Source organism: Sus scrofa, chromosome 1 (genome assembly GCF_000003025.6).
Source record: "Sus scrofa isolate TJ Tabasco breed Duroc chromosome 1, Sscrofa11.1, whole genome shotgun sequence".
NCBI classification, from domain to species: Eukaryota; Metazoa; Chordata; class Mammalia; order Artiodactyla; family Suidae; genus Sus; species Sus scrofa.
Genome location: NC_010443.5, coordinates 36,942,309 through 36,967,880, shown reverse-complemented (window position 1 = coordinate 36,967,880; position 25,572 = coordinate 36,942,309). Strand labels below are relative to the sequence as shown.

General features: G+C 36.6%; 1 protein-coding gene across 8 annotated transcripts in view; it reads left to right on the top strand.

Moving 5' to 3' along the window:
* Positions 1-25,572, top strand: part of TRMT11 (tRNA methyltransferase 11 homolog) — a 71,223-nt gene that overhangs the window by 34,199 nt on the left and 11,452 nt on the right. For all 8 annotated transcript variants that reach the window (XR_001305933.2, XR_002343018.1, XM_013992581.2 and 5 more), the window contains one exon: positions 3,610-3,730. Coding sequence is in view for 6 of the 8 variants with exons in the window: in XM_013992581.2 (XP_013848035.1) it covers positions 3,610-3,730 (121 nt within the window). In the remaining 2 variants the exon portion in view is untranslated. The remainder of the gene's footprint in view (positions 1-3,609; positions 3,731-25,572) is intronic.

The window sequence follows — 25,572 nt, the reverse complement described above, 5'->3', positions numbered from 1 at the left end:
TAATTTTAAAAACTTTGGCATTTTTGGTAAAGTGAATGTAGGCTTTTAGTACTACTATTGAATTAATTTGTTCAACCAAATCCTGCTGTATGATTGGAGTTTAAAAATAAGAATTGAACATTATAATCAAGTTCAAGTATTATTCATGAAACCCAGGACATTTTGAAAGGTATAAGACATAATAAAAACAAAATACTACCTAAAAGCTTAGTTATTTGTGAAGAATTGTCAGAACTGATAATTAAAGAAAGATTTTTTTTCACTGTTTGGCAATTTAAATTGTGGTGGAGAAACTGCTACTCAACAGATTCTGCTTCCTCTAATATAGATTCTCCCCACGCTAGTATTTTGGATTTTTGGCCAGCATCAAGACACTCTGTACACTTTACATAATCTGTCCACATTGCTTGATACATTCTTTTCCTCAGCTGTAAAATTCTCACCATCTTTCAAGGTTTAACTTAATTGTCACCACTTCTGTGACACTTTCCCAAGCCTTTCGGCAGAATTAATAACTTCTTCATCTGTGTTCTAGTATTTTACTCCTATCACTCACAGAGACTTAGCACATAAAGTCACTGTAGATTGTTGGTACTTGTGCATCTATTATTCACAGTTTTAACTGTTTGCAAATGACCCTGAAGGTCTGTGAATTCATGTGGGCAGCCCATACATTCAACTTGTGTGTTTGGTGTTAGAGAAGTTTACTAAAGCTATTGAGTGAATGTAGCTCTTTGCCCAGGTTCCACTTATCTATATACTCATCATTTACAGACAGATAACTCTCTTGAAGTGATTGGAAACTGTGTTTCTTTGTGAAAGATGTCCTTTAATAGAAATCTCGCTGCTGCTGCTGCTGCTGCTGGTGACAAAAATGATGACAGTGAAGAAGTCCAATAAAAGTACTTCAAAGTAGATTTGGTGATACATTTTAATTGTGATAAAATGAATTTTGTGCTGGCTCAGCAGTGAACAGAACATGCTTTTCACCTTTCATCTAGGAAACAAACAAACAAAAAAATGATTCTCTTTAAATTGTTTTTAGTAAGTCTCCAGTCAGCACGAAATCTTTCTCAAATGGGAAGTGAAATTCTAGTGATATTTGGAAATAGGCAGGAAGATTCCCAGGAAAATAAATGACTGTCAAAACTGATTGATGGAAAAGCTAGGGACCTATATACATAGCATAGGTTTTTTTTTCTTTTTTTAATAAAAGTTGAAATGTAATGTTTATACCATGAATATCACCCTTTTAAAGTGTACAGCTCCGTGGTTTTTAGTATATCCCCAAAGTTATGCAACCACCACTGTCCAATTCCAGAACATTTTCATTACCCCTCAAAGAAACCCCCTACACACACAAGCAATCACTAAGACTCTTGTCCCTAGCAACCACTTAGCTATCTCTTTGGATTTACATATTGAGGCTGATTAAGATTTTAAATAGATGCTTAGGCTATATAGGGGGATAATAGTGAAAACAGGGAATTAAGATGATACCATATTATTGTAATAGTCTAAACATAATACATATTTATAGCTGCTACTTAAGAGATTGCAGATGATACACTGCTATGAAATATATTAGTAAGTATATAGTAAGTAATTTTTAACTGCTGTTTTAAAATATTTTAGTATGATATTTTGGGAGTACACAGTTAAATTGATTGGCTCATTCATTTAATAGAATAATGGTTAAAAACAAGTTTGTTAACGATAGTGATGACCTAAATAATGTTCCTTCATGCTTAAACTCAAAGATCAAGTCACAAAGATAATCTGTGTTTTCCTGTTGTTAAACCAAATGCCAATGACTTATTTTCACCAGTTTAGCATTATTGATGTCAGAAATATTTTTAAAGTTATATTGATTTTGTACTTTGATTTAATTTGTAAATTTGGTTTTGGTTTTATAGTTATGTAAAATATAACTATATATAAATTGTATAAGCATAAGGAATTTATGTTTGTATACATTTAAGTAACATTTTAATAAAAATATACCCTGTCAACTTTGCCAGGTAATAAGATCTTTTTTCTTTAAAAAAGAGTACATTACTGAATTTGACAGTTTCAGATATCTTTAAACCCTGCTGTTTGCAAGCCTAAGGTCAAAACCATATCTTCTCTTTGTTACCATTATTTTAGTCAACTGTGGTGTAGAATATATTCTTTGATATCATAAATGCTTTTTATGAAAGATTCCAGATTTGAGGTCAGCTGATGTTGTAGGAGCACATTTCTGACTGTACAGTCAGCACTAGAGAATTACTAGGTGAGATGAAATCCGACATGGTCATTATTTGTGGGAAAGCCATAAGGAAGGAGGCAGAGAATGACTTCAAGAGAATTCCTTCCACTGATAGTAAAGTGAGGTACATTCTGAATGTTGCTTGGTAAGTGAGTGATGAAGGTTTTGAGCATGTGTCTGAGGTAACGAGGGAGAGCTTGTTGGAGGTCACAGGGACCTAAAGAAGTCAGTTGAAGAGTGGTGGAGAAGACAGTGTTCATGCATCAGGACAGGCTGGCTGAGATAGCAGTCCGGTACTGGAAGTGCTGATCAGCACCTTTCCCTTTTAGATCAGAGCTTAAAAATTTCCCACGTGAGAAATGTTTGCAGAGACTATGTAGAAAGATAGGAAGATTTGCAAAGAAAAAATAAAAACTGGCAATCATAATGTTCTTAAAGGTACCCATACCCAGTGAGCCCCCTCTCCTGACTGTCCTGCTTTCTAGATGTTACCATCTCCATTCATTTAGTACCTGGGCTGCATAGCAGCAGGGACCACTGCTCGTTATCTCGGCTTCAGTTTTATTTCAGGTTAAGGTGATCAGAGGTGATGTTGTCTGTAGTGCTTATTTTAGTGGTAGTTTATTTGAATAATCTATAACAAAGTTATTAGAAGTCTCAAGATGTCATTAACGTTTTACAGGGACATTTCATGTTCAGGGGAAAGTGTATGCTGTAGTGGACTTTATACTTTGGGTATTTATAAAAATCCCTAGTCGAATCAGTCCCTAATGAGTATCAGGGGGTTATTGTGAAATGTCTGTCTTATGTGATTTTGTGGAATCCTTTAGAGTAGAATCATCTTGTATTTTTGTGGTTTAAGTGTGTGGCATTCTTCAATAAAACATGCTTGTATTCTCTAGATAAAGAAGATTGAACTTTGTTTTTTAGATGTAGTATTAAAATACCTTTTTTATTTTATTTTATTTTTTTTAGGGCTACAGCTGTGGCATATGGAACTTTTCCCAGGTTAAGGGTCAAATGGGAGCTACAGCTGCTGACCTGCACCACAGCCACAGCAACACTGGATCTGAGCAACATCTGCAACCTAGACCACAGCTCTCGGCAATGCTGGATTCTTAACCCACTGAGTGCGACCAGGGTCAAACTGCATCCTCATGGATACTAGTCAGGAATATTTCTGCTAAGCCACAATGGGAACTCCTAAAATACTTTGCTTTTTAAAAATGTAGGATTTTTATGGATTACATGGGCAGCTTGTATGAAATAAAATGGTACCTCCCGTATCACACTGGATAACCCCTTCTGTGAGGGCTCCACATGGGATTGCTAATAACACTTAGCTGGTCTTTCTTCAGATACACTGAAGAGATGGTACCTTGGCACCCTTGCTTGAAACTCATCAGCAACTGTGAGCAGAAGCTTTCTAGTCATACATCGAGGCGCTTGATAACAATGGAAAAAGTGAAGGAATTTGAGGTAAATGATCCTAATGTTTTCAGATAAATTCTGAAAGAATTAGCAGATATTTGTAGTTTTTCTCTAATGAAGTTTGGAAATGTTATTTTTAATTTTTTAAAAAATTATTAAGTTCAGGGACAGGCAGAAGTTGAGGAGGTGACACTTGTTGAGGTTTAGAGTGTAGGAATAGAATATAGAAGTTCAATAGAAGAAGAGAAGTAAAAGTTAACCTTCTCAGGCTTTATTTGACATCCTTGGGCTAACTCAGTTATGGAACAGAGCACTTTTTCTTTAACAACTGTTGTCTAATTAGCAATGTACTCATTACCATTTTTCTCCAAAGGCAGAACCTACTTGACTGCAGACTATACTGAAGAGGAAATGTCATTTTATGTAGAGCAGAAAGAAATTCGCCCCTGTTAGGACCCAACACGTGTGTTCTTGCACACTTTCTCTCTTTCTTATACCCACACAGTTCAGTTAAGCTTGTGAAGAAAGAACAAACATCTGTTATGTCTAGGTCAGAATTGATATAAATAGTGCCTTGTGATGGACCTTAATTCAATCTACAGAATGTTCCTTGGGCCATACTTATCTGAATTGACCACCATGCTCCCATATTCACAAGAAACTTGTGTGAGCCCCATCTTCGCTTTGGATCTATAGGGAAAGCAAAAAAGAACAGGGTGTTAACCACCTGAGGATTTTGTCTTACTCATCTTTCCTGTGCATTTGATTTTTTTCATCTAATTCACAGCTTATGGAATCTTTCACAGTAATGAAAGCTAATGTTCATAGAGTGCCTTTTGCATATATTATTTTACGTATTTCTTATTTTTGTCCTTTTAATTTCCATTTTCTGTCTGTGTCTACTTTAGACTCCTATACCATTTACCTGGTTTATGCTGATAGTCTCCTAAATTATCTGTGTCCATTTTTCACACCTCTAGTTCTTATTTGGTAAATAAATCTTTCTAAAACACTGCATTCATTAATTCACTTCTTTATGCAAAAATTTTAGAGGCTCATTTTTATTACCAAGTAAGAATTTACAGTGTGACAAGCTTTCCTCGATAATTGGGGTCCAGTATTATGACATTTCTGAAAGCTATGTTTGTGTGTGCATGTGTATGTGTGTGTGTGTGTGTGTGTGTGTGTATACATATACATATATAGTATAGGTATGTGTGCTGTGTTTTTTCTGTGAGGTGTTCATGCCAATTATATTTGTTATGGCCCTTATATAATCTAATTAAGTATTGGACCAGTGAAATAGGTATAGAAGAATAAAGTTGTTATTTCTGTAGAAATGGTTATGGGTGGTTTAGAAAGATAGGACAAAGTGAGTTGCTAAAAAAGCATCTTGGATTGAAAATGGTTGAGATAACTCTAACAGTTTGGAAAAAAATTAACTATAATCAAGGTGTCTCTACTCAGATTGCTTTGTAAGAGACTGAGTTCTTGCATTGTTTTACAAAAGCCGAAACCAGAAATCTTTGTAGGTTTTAATTCTGTGTCAGAAGATTAATAAATGAACATACAATTTTTTTTTTTTTTTTTTTGTCTTTTTAGAGCCACACCTGTACATATGGAAGTTCCCAGGCTAGGGGTCAAATTGGAACTGCAGCTGCCAGCTTGTGCCACTGCCACAGCAACACCAGATTTGAGCTGCATCTACAACCTATACCAGAGCGCACAGCAACACCAGATCCTTAACGCTCTGAGCGAGGCCAGGGATCAAACACATGTCCTCATGGATACTAGTCAGATTGTTTCCACTGAGCCATGATGGGAACTCCGACCATACAATTTTTTAAGTTGAAATAAGGTGTTTAATGTATTAATAAGGCATTTTAATGTTTTCCTTTTACTAACTTTCTCAATTAACTAACTATAGTCTACTCAGCCTGCTGAAACAGAATACAGTAGGCAGAGTGGCTTAATAACAATTCGATCTTGTCACACTCTGGAGGCTGGAAGTCCAAGATCAAGGTGCCAGCAGGTTTGGTTTCTGATGAGACCTCTTCCTGGCTTGGAGACAGCCACCTTCTTTCTGTGTCCTCTGTACATAAACACTGCTGGTGTGTCTTCCTCTCAGAAGGACATCGTTAGGGTCCCACCTTTATGACCTCATTTAACTTCACTCACCTACCTTTTACACCTTATGTCCCAGTACAGAAATTTTAGGGATTAGAAATTCAACATATGAATTTTAGGGGCACACAGTCCATAACACTGTGATTACCATTATCTGTCACATTGAATAAGAGGCTTCTGTTGTGTGTTAGAATGTGTGTTTTTCATACCCTCCCAGTCAGTTACTTCCCATGTATTGATTTGTCTTTTAGTATTTTGAGGGAAGTGAGACATTTGATAATTCAAATAGTAGCATTACAGCTCTTAGAAATCACAGCAGTTAATGTATTTATTTGAGTTAGTAATAATAAAAGTAGTAACTAACATTGCCAGCTATATGAACAATAGATATGAAAATTAGATTTTGACATTTTATCTTTAAAATTAGAAAGTAAAGTGAATGTGGCAGACATTAGTGTTCTTTTTCGTAATGAGGTATGATTGATGTATTAGTTTCTCATCTGTACAATATGATTTGATATTTGTATACATTATGAAATGATTACCACAGTAAGTCTAGTTAACATTCACCACGATACATAATTATAAAGTTTTTTTTTTTCTTGTGATGAGAACTTGTGGATCTACTTTCTAAGCAACTTTCAGATATGCAAACAGTATTTTTAACTATAGTCACCATGCTGTGTACTATATCCCCATGACTTATTTATTGAATAAGCTGGAAGTTTGTACATTTTGACCCCCTCCACTGTGTCTCTCCACCCCCACCCCCTGGCTCCTTGACAACCACCAGTCTGTTTTCTGTATCTACGAGCTTGGTTTTTTGTTTATTTTTTAGATTCTACATATAAGTGAGATCATATGGTATCTGTCTTTCTCTGACTTATTTCACTTAGCTTAATGCTCTCGAGGTTCATCCATGTTGTCGCAAATGGCGAGATTCCATTCTGTTTAATGGCTGAATAGTATTCCATTATACATATGTGTGTGTGTATATAGATACATCTCACATCTTTATCCATTCATCCATCAGTGGACACTTAGGTTGCTTCCATATCTTGTCTATTTCAAATAACTCTGCTGTGAACATTGGGGTGTATGTGTCTTTTTGGATTAATATTTTCATTTTACTCAGATACATACCAGAAATGGAATTGCTGGATCATATGGCAGTTATGTTTTTATAATTTCATACTGTTTTCTGTAGTGGCTGCACCAGTTTTTATCCTACCAACAATGCACATGAGTTGCCTTTTCTTTACATATTATTTCTTTTGGATAATAGCCATTCTAACAGGTTTGAGGTGATACCTCATTGTGGTTTTGATTTTCATTTCCCTGATTAGTGATGTTGAGCATCTCTTCAAATACCTGTTGCCATCTGTATATTGTTTTGGAAAAATGTCTATTTAGATCCTCTGTCCGTCTTTTTAATCTTTTTTTTTTTTTGGCTTTTGAGTTGTATGCGTTCTTCATATATTTTGGATATTAACCCCTTATCAGATAATTTGCGAATCTTTCCTCCCATTTGGTAGGTTGATGATTTCCTTTGCTGTGCAGAAACTTTTTAATTTGATAGTCTCATTTGTTTATTTTTGCTTTTTGTTCCCTTTTGCTTTTTAGGGCCGCACATGCAGCATATGGAAGTTGCCAGGCTAGGAGTCAAATTGGAACTGAAGCTGCCAACCTATACATGGGATCCGAGCCTTGTCTGAGACCTACAGCATAGCTCATGGCAACGCCAGATCCTTAACCACTGAGCAAGACCAGGGATAAAAACCACATCTTCATGGATACTAGTCAGGTTCGTTACTACTGAGCCATAACAGGAACTCCTATTGCCTTAGTTTTTGAAGTGAGATCCAAAAGATCACCACCAAGTTTGATGTGAAGGAGCTTACTGTCTTTGTTTTCTAAGAGTCTTATGGTTTTAGGCCTTATATTCAAGTCTTTAATCCATTTTACTTAATTTCTGTGTATGGTATAAGAGGATAGAGTCTCATTCTTTTGCATGTGGCTTTCCAGCTTTCCCAATACCATTTATTGAAGACTTTTTCCATTATATATTCTTGACTCTTTTGTCATAAATTAATTGACTATAAAAGTATGGGTTTAAACACTTATGGGCTCTATTTTGTTCCATTGATCTGTATATCTTTTCATGCCATACTGTTGTAATTGCTATAGCTTTGTAATATAGTTTGAAATCAACACACATGATGCCTCCAACTTTGTTCTTCTTTCTCAAGATTGCTTTGGCTGTTTGGGTTCTTTTTGCAGTTTCATAGAAATTTTAGGATTGTCCTCTTTTTTTGAAAAGCATCATTGGAATTTTAATAAGATAGCACTGAATCTGTAGTATGGACATTTTAACAATGTTAATTTTTCCAGTCCATGAGTATGGAATATCTATCCATTTATTTGTGTCTTTTTCTGTTTCTTTCTTTAATGTCTTCTAGTTTTCAGATCTTTCACTTCCTTGGTTAAGTTTATTCCTGGGTATTCTATTCTTTTTGATACAAATATAAATGGGATTGTTCCTTAATTTCTGTTTCTGATAATTTATTAGTATATAGAAACAGTTGATTTTGTATTCTGCAACTTTACTAAATCTGAAACTACTATTTATTCTGACAGTTTTTTAGTGGAGTGTTTAGGGTTTTCTATATGTAGTATCAAGTCATCTGCAAACAGTAACAGTTTTATTTTTTCCCTTCCGGTTTGGATGTCTTTTATACCTTGTTCTTGCTGAATTGCTTTGACTAGGACTTCCAATACTGTGTTGAATAAAAATGTAAAAATTGGTCATCCTATCTTCTTCCTGATCTTAGAAGAAAAGCTTTCAGCTTTTCACTCTTGAGTTGGGTGTTAGCTGTGGCCTTGTCACACATGACCTTTATTATGTTACATGCAGTACACTCCCTCTATATCAACTTTGTTGAGAGTTTTTAATCATCAATGGATGTTGAATTTTATCAAATGCTTTTTTCTGCAGCTACTGAGATGATATTTTTTTTCTTCATTTTGTTAATGTGGTATGTCACATTGATTGATTTGTGGGTGTTGGACCCTTCTTACATCCCTGAAATAAATCCAACTTGATCATGGTTTATGATTCTTTTAATATATCATTTAATTTGGTTTGTACTGTTTTGTTGAGTTTTATATCTGTATTCATTAGGGATATTGGCCTGTAATTTTCTTTTCTAGTGGTATCCTTGCCTAGTTTTGGATAATTGCCTCATTGAATAAGTTTGGAAGTGTTCCTTCCTCCTCTGTATTTTGAAAGACTTTGAAAAAGATAGTATTAGTTCTTCTTTGAATACTTGGTAGAATCTACCAAGGAAGTCATATGGTCCTCTGCTTTGGTTTGTTGGAAGATTTCTGATCACAGATTCAATCTCTACTAGTAGTTGGTTTATTCAGATTTTCTGTTTCTTCATGACTTAATCTTGGAATGTTTTATGTTTCTAGGAATTTGTGCATTTCTTCCAGGTTGTGCAATTTGTTGGCATATGATTATTGACAGTGGTCTCTTATGATCCTTTGTATTTCTGTGGTATTAGTTTAAAATCTGTTCTTTCAGCTCTGGTTTTATTTATCTGAGCCTTTTTTTTTTTTTTTTTTCTTGCTGAGTCTAGCTAAAGGCTTGTCAGTTTTATTTATGTTTTCAAACAACCAGCTCTTAGTTTCATTCATTTTTCTGTGTTTAGTCTCTATTTCATTTATTTAGATTTTTTTAGATTTTTTAAAATAATGATCTTTATTTTTTCCATTATAGCTGGTTTACAGTGTTCTGTCAATTTTCTACTGTACAGCAAGGTGACCCTGTCACAATACATTATACATGCTTTTCTCACATTACCATGCTCCATCACAAGTGACCAGACATAGTTTCCAGTGCTGTACAGCAGGATCCCATTGCTTATCCATTCCAAAGGCAATAGTTTACATCTAATAACCCCAAATTCCCAGTCCCTCCCACTCCCTCCCCCTCCCTCTTGGCAACCACAAGTCTGTTCTCCATGTTCCATGATTTTCTTTTCTGTGGAAATGTTCATTTGTGCCATATATTAGATTCCAGATATAAGTGAAATCATATGGTATTTGTCTTTCTCTTTCTGACTTACTTCTTTTAGTATGAGAGCCTCTAGTTCCGCTCATGTTGCTGCAAGTGGCATTATTTTCATTCTTTTTTCTGGCTGAGTAGTATTCCATTCTGTATATATACCGCATCTTCTTAATCCATTCATCTGTTGATGGACATTTAGGTTGTTTCCATGTCTTGGCTATTGTGAACAGAGCTGAAGTGAACATGCGGGTGCATATGTCTTTTTCAAGGAAAGTTTTGTATGGATATATGCTCAAGAGTGGGATTGTGGTCATATGGTAGGTCTATGTATAGTTTTCTAAGGTACCTCCATACTGTTTTCCATCGTGGTTGTACCAGTTTACATTCCCACCAACAGAGCAGGAGGGTTTCTACTTCATTTATTTCTGTTCTGATTTTTATTTCCTTTCTTATATTAACTCTGGACTTTGTTCTTTTTCTAGTTTGTTGAGGTATAAAGTTAGATAGTTTAATTAAGATGTGCTTTAATACATTAAAAAACAAATATTGCCTATAGATTTTGCAGTTTTAAGTCTTGATATTAGAAAGTACAGTGAGTGATATCAGCAGTCTTTATTTTGTGGCCTCCATGGAAGTATGATGATTGTGATGGCATGAGTATTATTCCAAAGAATTGGAAGAAGAAAAATCTAGAGAAAAACTTCAAAAATTAGTGGAGCCACATAATAAATCATTTATTTCTGTCTTAAAAATGGCAAAATTAAGACCCATTGTGGATAGTTTCACATTTACTTCCCATGAATTTCATTTGTTTAAAAAAGTGTAGGAGTTCCCATCGTGGCGCAGCAGAAATGAATCCAACTAGGAACCATGAGGTGGCGGGTTCGATCCGTGGCCTGGCTCAGTGGGTTAAGGATCTGGTGTTGCCATGAGCTGTGGTGTAGGTTGCAGATGCAGCTCAGATCCTGTGTGGCTCCGATTGTACCCCTAGCCTGGGAACCTACGTGTGTTGCAAGTGCAGCCCTGAAAAGACAAAAAAAAGGAAAAAGAAAGTGTAGTATGATTTCTGGATTTATAATATTTCCCTAAATAAATGTGATACACAGAAGAAATAGAAAATGATCTAAGGATACTTCTGAAAATATTTCTCCTATATAAAAATGAAAAATAGGAGTTCCCGTCGTGGCGCAGTGGTTAACAAATCCGACTAGGAACCATGAGGTTGCGAGTTCGGTCCCTGGCCTTGCTCAGTGGGTTAAGGATCCGGCGTTGCCGTGAGCTGTGGTGTAGGTTGCAGACGCGGCTCGGATCCTGCGTTGCTGTGGCTCTGGCGTAGGCCGGAGGCTACAGCTCCAATTCGACCCCTAGCATGGGAACCTCCATATGCCGCGGGAGCGGCCCAAGAAATAGCAAAAAAAGACAAAAAAAAAAAAAAGAAAAAAGAAAAATAAGGGCACTCACCTTAGATATTTTTAGCTTTTTAATTTTCTTTACATTTGTAGCTTCTTTTTTGAATTATTTATTTAAATTGAAGTATACAGTGTCATGTGAGTTTCAGGTGATTCATCCTTTTTCAGATTTTTTTCCCTTGTAGGTTATTACGAAACATTGAGTATAGTTCCCTGTGCTCTACAGTAGCCCTGTGCTATACAGTAGGCCCTATCTATTTTATGTATGGTAGTGTATATATATTAATCCCATCCGCCCAATTTTTCCCTCCCTCCCAATTTATCCCTACCCCCTTTGATAATTACAAGTTTACTTTCTGTGGTCTGTGGGTCTGTTTCTGTTTTATAAATAAGTTCATTTGTATTTTTTTTTATTCCACATATAAGCAATATCCTATGATATTTGCCTCTCTCTGGCTTATTTCGCTTAGTATGATAATCTCTGGGACCATGCATATTGCTGAAAATGGCATTATTTCATTCTTTTTTATGAGTAATTGTCCATTGAGTGTGCATATATGTGTGCCATATCTTCTTTATACATTCATCTATCAATGGACATTTAGGTTACTTCCTGTCTTGGCTATTATAAATAGTGCTGCAGTGAACATGGGGGGCACATATCTTTTCAAATTAGAGCTTTCTCTAGATATATGCCCAGGCATGGGATTGCAGTATCATACCATAACTGTTTTTAATTTTTTAAGGAACCTCCATACTGTTCTCCATAGCAGCTGTACCAATGTGCATTCCCACCAACAGTGTAGGAGGGTTCCTTTTTCTCCATGCTCTCTCCAGTATTTATTAGTAGTAGACTTTTTAATGATGGCCATTCTAATCGGAGTGAGGTGATACCTCATTGTGGTTTTGATTTGCATTTCTCTAATAATTAGTGATGTTGAGCATCTTTTCATGTGCTGTTTGTATGTCGTCTTTGGAAAAATATCTATTTATGTCTTCAAGGCAGTGTTCATTTTTGTTAGGTTGCTTTTTATCATTTTACTTTTGTCCTTCCACATTAATTTATAAAACAAGGCAAAACCCTATTGCTTGAGTAATTTTTTGAAATGGTCTTCACTTTATAAAATCAATTTTAATCAGTGAGTTTTAACTTGTATGTGTTTATTATGACTGAAATTACTTTGTCATGTTAAAATAATCATTTTTTGTTTTTAATTAATTACTTCATTTTTTACTTTCTGTTTTCATGGAAAGGAGTGTATATAATTGCAGCAAGATTCCGGTCCTTTATAATGCAAGTGATGACATGAAATTGTCAAACAGTTCTCATACACATCTAACAAATTATTCTCGACCTTGTTCAGTGTTGTTGATTTTGGCAATGGAAGACTATTAATTTTAGATTTTTACACTTTTGTATACTGTGTCTCTTCATTTTTGATTTGTCACTGTTAAGTTTAACTTCAGTATAACTTTTGGCCCACTTGATATGTTATTATAAAGTGTTCTCCCTCTCCCCCCGCCTTTAAAATATAAACATACGCTATAAATGAAAAAACTATCTAAAAATATAGATATTTCATAAAATTTTTTATCTCTACATCATTGGCTATAGTTTTTAGACTTACTGAACATTAGTAATAAGGAAGAAAATTTTCGCTAACCATGTTAAACTTATGAAGATGCCTGATAAGAGAAACCATTTTTTTTTGTCATTATTCCCTGTTGATGAAGTCCAAAAGCTAAGTGAATGATAAATAGCACTTTTATAATGCTTTATTTTTTACAGAGGTTTCACATCCATTTGACCTTATTTTGCCCATGTTAGAGATGAGAAAGTGGCTTAGGACTAGCCCAGTCCACTTAAATAGGAAGTGACCAATTTGAAACCAAAATTCCTCTTTGTAGCTGAAATTCTATGTCCCTTTTTTTTTTACATCATGTTGCCTCTTTATCAAAACACAATTCTACCTTTAGTATATGCCAAGATTAAAAGGCAGATATTCTTGAGTGGCATGTAACAAGTTTCTTTTAAAGATAGTCTTTCCTCATTGATCATGGGGTTATGGTAGAAAAATGTGATTTGTTTTACTAGGACTCATTTTTCCTATTGAGAGAACATGTAGTCGATGCTGCTATATGTAGTTGTGGTCACTCCTGTAAAACATTTTTGTCATACAAAATTTATAGGAGAAAAATGCTGATCTCTAGAGATCAGCACGTGTTCAGAATATGAGTTGTCCAGAACATTTCAGAATACAAGGGTAGTAGTTTGTCTTCAGTGAAAGTTGCCTAAAACAATACTCTCGATGTTTTATACCAGTATACTTGGACAAATGAATGTGTACCCAAAACAGCCATTTTCAAGACTTCCTTGACATTTTTTTGAAAAACATTCATGCAACTTTTATATGCTCTAGTACTTGGTTAAATATAAGAAAATTATCTTAAATTGCCATTGCACTAAATGGTTTATCATGTGCCCTGCTTGTTTTGTGGCTTATTTACTTGACATGCTCCCTTACACTGCTAGTAATTTGAGAAGTACTGAGGTATAGGCAAGTTTAATTTTAGATATCATATGGACATTAATTAAGCTAAAGTTATGCTATTGTCTGAATCAGTTGTCATTTTTTTATAACTAGCTAATATAGTTCAGATGATAGGGAATATTGGGAGGTCATAGTGGCAGGTGATGAAAGTTAATTTAATGTTTTATTTTGGACTGAATGAAAGAGTCCAGTAACATGAAGCCTATGAATGCTTCATTAATCAGAATGGACAGTGGGCAACATTGAGAAACTTACTAGAGGACTGAAAGATTTTGAAGCTGTGGAGGCAGAAAAAAAAAAAAAAGATGAACCTTATAACAACAGTCTTTTAAATGGGGAAGGGAGAGAAGAGAAACTGAGTTCACTTGTCTGAGAAAATGACTTAAAATTGGCTTGAAGTGAAAGAAATTCATCTTTGTGTAAGAAGTTTATATAGTGGAATGACAGTAGTGTTGCAGATCAGAAACTGGTGTTTTGCTGACGTAACACCTGTGCCTATTTCCACTATGCGTTAACCTTTCCCGGGATTAATGTTGTTGTTTTTCACTTGGCAGCCATTTGAATTAAAGGTGGTTTCTTCCAGTTGATCTTTCTTTCTGAAATATTTTTGTTTTTTGCCTATCTCTTGCCAGGACAGTTGGGTATTTTCCTTTTGATTAGAGCAATTAAAGGTTAGAGGTTAGGTATGAAATATGAGAATTAGGTATGAAGTATTTCGATCATATAATATTCCTGGTAGAAATATGTGCCACTTCATTTATCAGTGAGAAAAATAGGACGGTGATACTAAGTGAGAACATGGTAGCTGGATATGAACTCAGTCTAGGTCTTAATACAGTCTTCATTACCATCAAAGTGTGTGTCTTTCTGTGTGTGAGAGAGCAATGGTGAAAGCTGGAGAAAGCAAGAGAATCTTTTTTGTATTGCAAATCAGAAGGAAGATTTTTTATGTAAAAATTTTGTTTCAGAGTTCCTGTCATGGCTCAGTGGTTAACAATTTTGACTAGGAACCATGAGATTGTGGTAGGTTCAATTCCTGGCCTCGCTCAGTGGCTTAAGGATCCAGTGTTGCCCTGAGCTGTGGTGTAGGTTGCAGACAGGGCTCGCATCTGGCACTGCTGTGGCTCTGGCGTAGGATGGAGGCTACAGCTCCGATTCAACCCCTAGCCTGGGACTCTCCATATGCCGCGGGTGTGGCCCTAAGAAAAGACAAAGACAAAAAAAAAAAAAAATGTTTCAACTTGAGATATTTGAAAGAGGCTTATAAGAGCAGATAGAAATCTGATGATGCTGATTATAATATTAATTCAGTTTTAAGGATCACATCATCTACTTAGTTCTGAATGAATTGCTTTTGCTGTTAGCGGTACTTTTCCTTGAATTTAAATTTTAGAGGGTCATTTGACATTTTCTTTTATACTTCTACAACTAAATGATTTTGCCAAACTGGATTTTTTTGTTAAAATAATGCTATCATAATAGTTTTAAATTACTGTTTTTGGTAAACCAGAAGAAAGCAAAAAGTCTATCCCCTACTACCTCTAAGAAGTCCTTTTAAGATACCTGAATCCTTCTACTTACAGTGCTATTTGGATATGATTCTTTTATTTGCAGGAAAAATCAGTTCTTTGAAGGCAGAGAGAACATTCCTCTTAATGTTTCAGCTCTAATGCTCATATTTTCAAACCATGACAGTAAAGCAGGCTTTAATATGCTGCTGTTATAGAATCTTAGGCAGAAGTCAGTTGAAATATATACAGTATCATCTGGGAGTCCAAGGCATGATTGGTTTAGGGAAATGGGAAGTTTATGTACAGAGTCAGCATAATCCTCTAGAGCTTCCTTTATAATTTTCAAATAACACATTTTGGGGGGGGTTGTATTTTTTATTTATCATATAGTTATCTAATTTAGAATTATCTTTCTAGTGTTTTTCTTTTTTTCTTTCTTCTTCTTTTTTTTTTTTTTTTTTTTTTTTGGTCTTTTTTTGTCTTTTCTAGCACCGCACCTGCGGCATATGGAGGTTCCCATGCTAGGGGTCGAATCGGAGCTGTAGCCTCCAGTCTATGCCAGAGCCATAGCAACGTGGGATCTGAGCCGTGTCTGCGACCTACACCACAGCTCAGGGCAACGCTGGATCGTTAACCCACTGAGCAAGGCCAGGGATTGAACCCTCAACCTCATGATTCCTAGTCAGATTCATTAACCACTGAGCAAATTCAGACCCAAACTTGTGTCTTCTCACATAACCCACCATGAACCCAACCCTGAGATTTTTAATGTGTATTTTTTGCCCAGTACCTAAGTGTACAGTGTAGTGAATAATTATAAAGCCAATACCTCTGTAACCACCACCAAGGTCAAAATTATAGCATATTGAAGCACCCTCTTTTGTGGCTGTTTTTGATCATAAACGCCTCCCTCTGCAGGTGTAATCACTAATCTGACTTTTATGGTAATCACTTCCTTGCTTTCCTTTGTAATATCATTGCTATCAAAGTAATTTTGTTTCTGATCTTTATACAAATGCATGTGTATTTTTATTAGTTATCCTCTTAATGGATTGTGACAGTTTAAAAAAAAGTCACCAAGGAAAAGACTTGTCTTCAAATTAAAGCGAGAGAGTAGGTATGTTCATGTCTCTGCATGTTTTGATCTATTACTCACCCTTTGCTGCTTAGGGTACATAAGATTCTTCTCAACTTTAATTAACTATTAGATATCATAACTAATAAGCTGTCATTACATTTTTATCCTGTGTATTGGCTTGTGTTTTAATGTTTGAGGTTAAGTTTTGAATTGCATGAAGTTGTAGGTTTTAGTGGGGAGCATGTAGAAAGTACTCATGGTTCTGTATCATTGTGATAGCACAAATAGAACATGATGGTCTTTTTACAATTACAAAGAAATTATGTGTTGAGTGCCAGATATCAAAGTTCAGTCATTAAATGTCATTCATTTTCAGAACTCTAGATATGGAGATTTTTACATCTATTAAAATATTTTGACAGGCTTTAGGTAACTTAATATCTTGCAGAGCAATTAAATTTTTTTACAAGTACAGATTATATGTAAATGCCTAATTTAGGGATGAAGATTTCTAACCCTTACCTTGTTCCCATTAAGAATAATGCCAGAGGTTTCCCTTAATAGTATTGGATGCCAGACTTTTGACCTGCTTGTCCTTGGTTTGGAAATGGCCTAGTGCTGTTTAGGGTTGTATAACTTTAGCACAAGTGGTTTCTATAGCTACTGTCTAGTACCAGATGTAGAACAGTGGGAAGCTTTGATAAGGAGAACAGGATTTTTAAACAAAAGCCGGACATGGGTAATTACCCTGAAGCTGAACTGAGGTCCATTATATTCAGCACTGTCATTTATATTTCATTTCACTCTCTGCTAATATACAAGAAGGAAAATCTACTCACTATTTTCCTCTTCCATCTCTTTGCCTTCTTCCTCTCACCTTGTTAAAGAATGTATATTATACCTCTAATCTGTTTCATGAATCCAGAAGTCTTCCTTGACAAAATAAGATGAGCATCACCAGTTTGATGGCTTTTACTATGATGATAGCATCATTGGTTTCCACTTATCACAGAATAAGTTTCATAAGCCATTTGTATTCAAGTGTTTGCAGTGAAACTGCTGTTTTGTATAAACAGCTGCCACTTTTGAGAATATAAATGACTTAAGGTTAATACTGGTGAGGTAGAAGAAATCATTATCTCATTATCAGGAACTGTCAGTAAGTAAAAGGACAACTTAAACCTGACCTATAATTAAAATAGAAGTCCTTTGGTTTTCTTTTAAATGGTTTTCAACTTCATCCCTAAAGTGATACTTTTCTAGGGAAAAAATCTCTTGATTTCAAACAGAAATTTTTATAAATTGATTTTTATAAGTTGTTTTTTATAAATCCTTAGGTATATTATTGGGGGATTATTTAAAAATAACTCTTTTATGAGTTCCTTTATGACACAGCAGATTGGGGATCTGGTGTTGTCACTGCAGGCCTCTGTGGCGCGGGTTCATTCTCTTGCCTGGAAACTTCCACATGCTGCAGGCATAGCCAAAAGAAAAAAAAGAGAGAGTTAACTCTTTGGACAGTAAAGGGATTCTCTGAGAGAATTTTGACTTTAGTTAGAATATGGGAAGGGAGGGGTGTGAGAGATGAGACTGTAGACTTAAGCAAGGGGAATCCAGTTTCTTATAGATGTTGAACTGGGGCAGGGAAGTTGAGGAAATTCATACCTGATGACTCCTTTATTTTCTCTGTAAAGAAGGATGTTAGTATTGAGAGTGAATGGAAAAGGTACTAGGAAAAAAGAGAAAGAAAACTGTCTTTTACTGATTTTTTACAATCATGTATAATTTTTTTTTTTTTTTAAGGGCTGCACTTGTGGCATATGGAGGTTCCCAGGCTAGGGGTCCAGTCACAGCTGTAGCTGCTGACCTACACCACAGCCACAGCAACACTGGATCCGAGCTGCATCTCTGACCTACACCACAACAGTTCACGATGACGCTGGATCCTTAACCCACTTAGCAAAGCCAGGGATCAAACCTGTGACCTCGTGGACACTAGTCAGATTTATTTCCGCTGAGCCATGATGGGAACTCCGTATATTTTTGTGTGTTTCTCTTTCTGACTTCATTACCTGTTCCCTGAGGGGAAAGCCATGGCTTTTATCACTCAGCATGTGTTTATGGAACCATTTGTATCAGGTGTTGAGGCTGAACAGACTAATAAAACAGTCCTTATCCTTAGAGAACTTGCACATTGGAGAAACGATGGCCCAACTCTTCCAACGGAATGTGCTTGGTTCTGTAGTGACCTGTGAATACCAGAGAGCACCTTCCTGGAGAGATGGTGATTGACTCAAGAGGCCAACATTTTTCAGCAGACGTACAGAGACATGAGAGGGCTTGGGTGCATTCAGGGATATTTCGGCATGACTAAAATACTAAGTGTTTGGGGGAGGAGTGGTTGGAGATGAAGAGGAAAGCCAAAGGCTTGCCTGGTTTTAGGTCTTTATATACCAAAGAGTTTCAAATCCTGTTGACCATGGCAGGCCCTGAGGATGGGAGTTAGGAGGGTGGCAGAAGTTCTTGTTTTAGGAAGGCCACTCAGACTTTAATATGCAGGCAAATTTGAGTTGTGGAAAGATGCTTGTGATACCAGCATGGAGGCTTCTGGCATGGTCATACAAAGATGATGAGGCTGTCAACTAGGAAGGGTAGAAATTGGAGATTGGGGGTGAGACAGTGGAACTGAGAGTTTCAGGGGAAGTAGGTGTAGCAGGACCTGATGAAAGGGAGACAGGAGTTAAGGATAATTTTTCAAAATCTGTCTTGGGGTAAAAAGTAGGTGGTAGTTTTCTTGCATATATTTTTATCCTTCCCCCAACTTCTCAAAGGACATGGTGCAGTGCTGCTTTCCTGGGCTACTTCACTAGTCTTCCATCTAGTTTCCCTGTTTCTGGAGTTTCTCCTACCATTGCATTTCCTGTACGGTAGGCAGAGTATCTTTCAGAATATAAATAGATAATGAAATTCCCCTGCTTAGAAGTCATCAGTAACTTTCTGTGGAATTTAGACTAAAATTCAGAATTCTTCACCTAACCTTCAAGGCCAGGCTGATCTACTTCTGGCCTTTCTCTCCACTTTCATTTTATGCCACCTTCCCTTTAGTTTTCCAGGCCTTAGCTGCACTAGCCTGCTTTTAGCTCCCAAAGTGTACTTACCGCTTTCTAGTTTGAGTCTTCTCATGTTGTGTTTCCTCCTGGTTGTGTTCCCTGGAGTGCTTTCTTCCCCTGTCTCTAAGAGTAAATTTGATTAATCCTTTAGATATCAGGTAAATGTCACTTCTTTAGGGAAGCCTTTCTTGTCCATTCTCTTCTCCCCCATCTAGGTAATGTCTCCTTATATTCTTATGGTACTCTTTTCTCCCTAGTGTTTAATCACAGTCTGTAAGTATATGTTTGTATTGTTTAATGTCTGTTTCCTGCTACTATAAAAGTTCTGTGAATTCACACAGCTTGACTGTTTTGCTCACCACTCAATAAATATTTATGGAATGAGTAGTAACAGTTCAGTGATTGTTTGGGCCCCTCTAGAATAAAAACAATCAAAAGGTAGTTATGGCAAGCCAAAAGTTTTCTGTTTCAAAATACATTGGATTTTATCGTTACCCTGACATTACTCTTCAGAAGTCAGTATTACACAAATACTTTAAATCCTATGGTACCTAGGCCTCATTTCTCATGAGAAACAAACCAAAAAAGCAACTGAATCGCCTTACTGTGGAAAATCGTAACACCTTCTTCTGCTTAAGGAGGAGATGATAACAAAGAATGGCAGATTTCTGGGGAGAAGGCAGTCAGTCATCAGAGGACAGTTTTACCTAAGTGGAGTTCTCAGTGGAGAATCTTCAGTTGTTTAAAGTCTGAGTAGTTCTATAATGCTCAGTTTGAGAATGCTTTTATATATATGTGTTCTCCTGTTATAATCCAGAGTGACATTAGCTCCATTTAAAGTGTCAGCTTCAAATGTTACTACAAAACATACAGTTTTGTTTCTTCAGGATTTCTTCCCCTTTACGTTAACATTTATTCAATTCTAAGTGACTAAAGTACTTTCCTTTTAATGACTCTTTTGTTCTTTTTCATGCTTTTTTTTTTTTTTTTTTTTTTGCTTCTTAGGGCTGCACCCAAGGCATGTGGAGGTTCCCAGGCTAGGGGTCCAATTGGAGCTATAGCTGTGGGCCTACACCACAGCCACAGCAACATCAGATCCAAGCCAAGTCTGCGACCTACACCACAGCTCATGGCAGCACCAGATCCTTAACCCACTGAGCAAGGCCAGGGATCAAACCTGCAATCTCGTGGTTTCTAATTGGATTTGTTTCCACTGTACCACCACGAGAACTCCTCACGCTCTATTTTTGATCTAGAGTTAGCAGAAATTGACAGAACATTGTAAATAAACTATAATAGTAAAAATAAAAATCTTACAAAAAAATTAAGGATTAACCTGAATAAGGTCTAGTTTATGGACGTTATTTTTTCAGAGAATAACTTGCAATTCTAGGTTGGATGTAAATGACATGATAGACTTTAGAATCACTAAGGTAAATATGTATTTATGTATTTCCACATTAAAAAAAAAGATATAGTGTGAATAATGCAAATGTCTCTTGAAGGAAAATGACCATCTGGATCATGTTGGTGCTATGTGACTGTAGATGCTTGTAGCAATTAGGACTCACACACTGTAAGGGAAACCGAGTGCTTCTGACTGACTGCCGGATGCATAGTTCTGCTTTATGAACTGTCAGTGAATACTACTGGAAGGATTTGTCTGCTTCATCCAGCAGAGGGCAGTGTACACATAAAAGTACACTACCACTTGCAAGGCTTCCTTTGATTTTTTTTTTGGCAAGTGTATTAAAATTCCTCGAGTGGTTTATGTTTAGAATTAGCAGTACTGATAGGACAGGAAATTGGCTGGGTGGGACAGTGGTTAAAGGGGTTCTGTCTAAAAGTTTAAATCTGAAATTTGTGCTACCATAATGTTGCTGTTCCGTGAAGAATGTCCTTTAAATGTCAAACTCCATTTTGAATGACCCACTAATCTACCATGTGGAAAGTTAACTCTTTAACCATTGTTTTGATGTAATTTCTACAAAAAAAAAAAAAGTGAGGTCTGATCTAGTCTGCAATTCTGGCAATACTGCTTACCAGCTGTGTGACTGTGGCAGGTTATTTAAACACTTTTAGTCTCTTTCTGTATCTGCAAAATTAAGATAATCTACTGTGGAAAGATGCAGAAAATTAAGTAAATATGTAAATAAGTAAAACATGTAGTTTGTAAATATATATCAGTTGCTTTCTTGAATCAGAACTTATATATTATTGTCATATTTATAATTGCTGTTTATCTTAACAAGGTTAAAAAGTCTGAAAGCTGCATATTTCCATTATGTAGCCATCTGTAGCTAAGACAAGTTTTCCTACAGAAATTCTTAATTTCTGGTTATAAAAATGATAAATGGTAGTGTAATCAACAATCTTAATATTTTATTCATCTTTCCTTAACTACTGCATGCGCCAAAATTTAACTAGTAGTTATGAAAATTGGGAAAGGTGGTCTGTAATCTTATATTACCATCATTTTCTTTCTTGGCATTTCCTAATTCTTTGTGTGTTTTTATTTTCCATGAAGTATTTCTTTCTTGCTTACCAGAAATTGGCACAACTCAGGTTTTATGATACATAGATGATTCGTGACCGACAGTGATGGACAGATTTGGAAGTGCTAGAGAAACCATAACTCAAACACTGAGACAAGCTTGAGTTACTGAGGGACATCAAGGGTTGTGTTGCTGAGGACACTCTTCTCCTTTTAAGTAAACACTTGAGCCTTTGAGATACTGAGTTGAAAAAAAAAAAATCTGTAGATATTCTCGGTTGAGATGGGCAGGGAATGTGAATAGACAAGAGTTATCAAAAGGTGATGAAAAATATGTTGAGTTGAATATCATCATCTCAAGTGTGAGCCCTGGCAAACTAAACTAAAGACAAGATGAAAGAGAGAGAGAAAAGAGAAAAAAATACTGATTTACCGTTTACTTCAGCATCGAGGTAACATAAGTTCTGAATGCCCTGAATGGTATATTTCATATGGCCCAGAGTATATTTAAAATGCATATTGTTCATAGGTATGCTGTTTACATGTATGATATGTATGTGATAATGTGTGGGCCATAAATGAAGTTTCATGTGGAACAATTTATGAACCATGTCTTTTCCACTTAGATGAAAATGGTAGTCAAAATCCCTGGAGGGTCTGGCTTACCCTGAAGCAGAACTTATGCTGCCCGTAATAGAACCACTCTTGCCAGATCCCTGGCTGCTCGAGAGATTTGGAGCTTTGGGTTCTCCAGGAGTTTTTGTCGTGAATATCTTATTTTACAATCAGGGAGCAATCAATCTTTCCGAAGAAGGCTTTCCAATATAGGACCCTAATGCATACCTCACAATGATTCTTCTCTACTCCCTGGGAGATAAATAAGATTTCCACCCCACCCCCAACCCCTGCCCCAGAGGTTGCATTTCTAAGGTTAGTAGTCTTTCCCCACTTTTCCAGCAGCATGTACTTCTCTGTCACTGGTTCCCTGTAGCACTGACTATATAGTCTGTTAGGGGCTTATTTTGCTTTTGCTATCTTCTCAGGGAATCTTGAGGTCTAAGTTATTCAGATAAAGAATGTTATAGGTAAAGAATGTCATAAGTAGTACATATTTTCTTGATTATCCTTAATTAATATAGGTTTTAATCATTACTTTTGGGTTCTCCAGGCTTCTGCTTTTCCTTCTCAGTCTCTGCCCCGATCTTTATATCCTCTTCTTTATTATCAGTTTGCCCTATTTATATCTTTTAAATCAAAGCAAGCTATTTTGTTAAGCTTTTTCTTCAGTCTGTCCATTGTGCTTCAGCTTTTCTCTCCTGCTTTCTCCAGTGAGCTATGTAATTGACAGTTTAGGTGCGCTAGGCACATGAGCAACTGAGCCTGAGTTGGTCCCCAGCCTGTCCTGGTCCTTGGCTGTCTTACCAGGCCTCTACCTTTTAAGCTTGCATGCTGGGATCACACGTTTCTGTCCTGTCTTATCTCCTCACCACTGCAGTCCTGGGACATTCTGTGACATAGTCTGCAGTGCATTTTGATGTAGGGGGGATCTTTCATTGCTTAGAGGGGTAAAAGAGAGAATAGAGGACTGGAGGCAGAGCTGGGAAGGATCTTATTGCCTAATAGTGGTTTTTTTGTTTGTTTGTTTTTTTGTTTGTTTGTTTTTGTCTTTTTTTCAGGGCCGCACCCGCAGCATATGGAGGTTCCCAGGCTAGGGGTTGTATCACAGTTGTAGCCGCCAGCCTAAACCACAGCCACGCAACACCAGATCCGAGGCATGTCTGTGACCTGTACCACAGCTCACAGCAATGCTGGATCCTTAACCCACTGAGCAAGGCCAGGGATCAAACCTGCAACCTCATGGTTCCGAGTCGGATTCGTTTCTGCTGCGCCATGATGGGAACTCTGCCTGATAATGTTCTGATCCCTCTTGTACAGAAGAGGAGAGGACATTCAGCAAACTCATTGAATTGAATCGAATCTCACTCCCAAATATTAAGGGAATTGCCTCAGAATTGGGGAAGGTTTGAACCAGGAATATTTGGATTTTAGCCAGAAATGCTAGTATATTAGATTTGCATTTGAATAACTTGCATTTGGTGTCCCTATGGAGAATGGACTGGAGAGGGCTCCACTGAAGACAGAGCAACTGGCTGTTTAGGGGGAAAAAAAAAGCCAGGAGAGATGTGGAAGGTTTAAACTGTAGTATGGGAATTATGGATGAAGAGGAGTGGATTTGAGAGAGTTGGTATGCAAAGCCTAAAGATTTAGGACTGACTAAATATAAGAGGAAAAGGGAGAGAGTGATTTGACTCAGGTTTCTGATTTTGATGACTTACTGGAGAATGATGCAAAGAGCTGTGAGAAGTAATATAGCAGAAGATGTCAGCATTTGGACATAGCTTTAAATATAACCAAGTAAAGATATTTCTGCCAGGATTAAGCCAGGGTAGTTAAGAAAGTAGGCTCGTGTTCTGGTGGTCTTATTTGATATAGAGCAGAATGTAGAACACCTGGAGTAGCAATGATGGCATGTTCCTTCCACTCCTATGACTCTTCAGTCATACTTTGGATAAAAGTTGAAATGTACAAGGTGAGGTTAAATGCTAGACCATTGTTCTGTATTACTGCTCTCCCAGGTATAGTTCTGAGATATGGACCAGACTTGTGTCCTCTTCTCGAGTTGACTGTACTCCTAGGGTAATGGTACTCTCAGGCATCCCATGGCCCCTTATGTATCCTCTTAGAATGAAAATTTTGTGTCACTGAAATAATCCTCTTAGTAGAACTAAGTTGGTAGCATTTCTGATCCAGTTCTCTTCCTTTCTGGGAAGGCAGCTCCTCTATCAAAGACTTAGGTTAGTTCATTACATGTTTATTCCCAATGATACTCTTACTTCTGGAATTGAGGAAAAACTTTGCTCTTTTGGGAAATAAAGTCATCATGTTATAGTTAAAGAGTGTAGTCTTTGGGTCAGGTAGCTCTGTATCTTACCATCTTATTATCTTGGGCTTGTACTCTTAAAAAAGTCCTCATCTGTAGATAGTGATAACCATGTACTTATCTCTTAGAGCTGATATGGATTTATATTACATAGTGCATATAAAGCATTTAATGCAGTTTTTTGCCCATAATAAATACACAGTGAATATTACTTTCATTTGGTATTTTTTAACTTTATAACTACTGATTGACAAGATCATTTTTTTTTTTTTATCTTTTGGTGATTATGTATAACTTTTTTTTTTCTTTTTTTTAGGGCCACACCTGCAGCATATGGAAATTCCCAGGCTAGGGGTCCAATTGGAGCTGCAGCTGCCGGCCTACACCACGGCCACAGCAACCCCAGATCTAAGTCGTGTCTGCGACCTTCACTGTAGTTCATGGCAATACCGGATCCTTAACCCACTGAGTGGGGTCAGGGATTGAACCTGCGTCCTCATGGATACTAGTTGGGTTTGTTACTGCTTAGCCACAATGGAAACTTGGGAATTATGTATAACTTGGAAGTTAGTAACCATTGGCATTTTTGTGTTTGT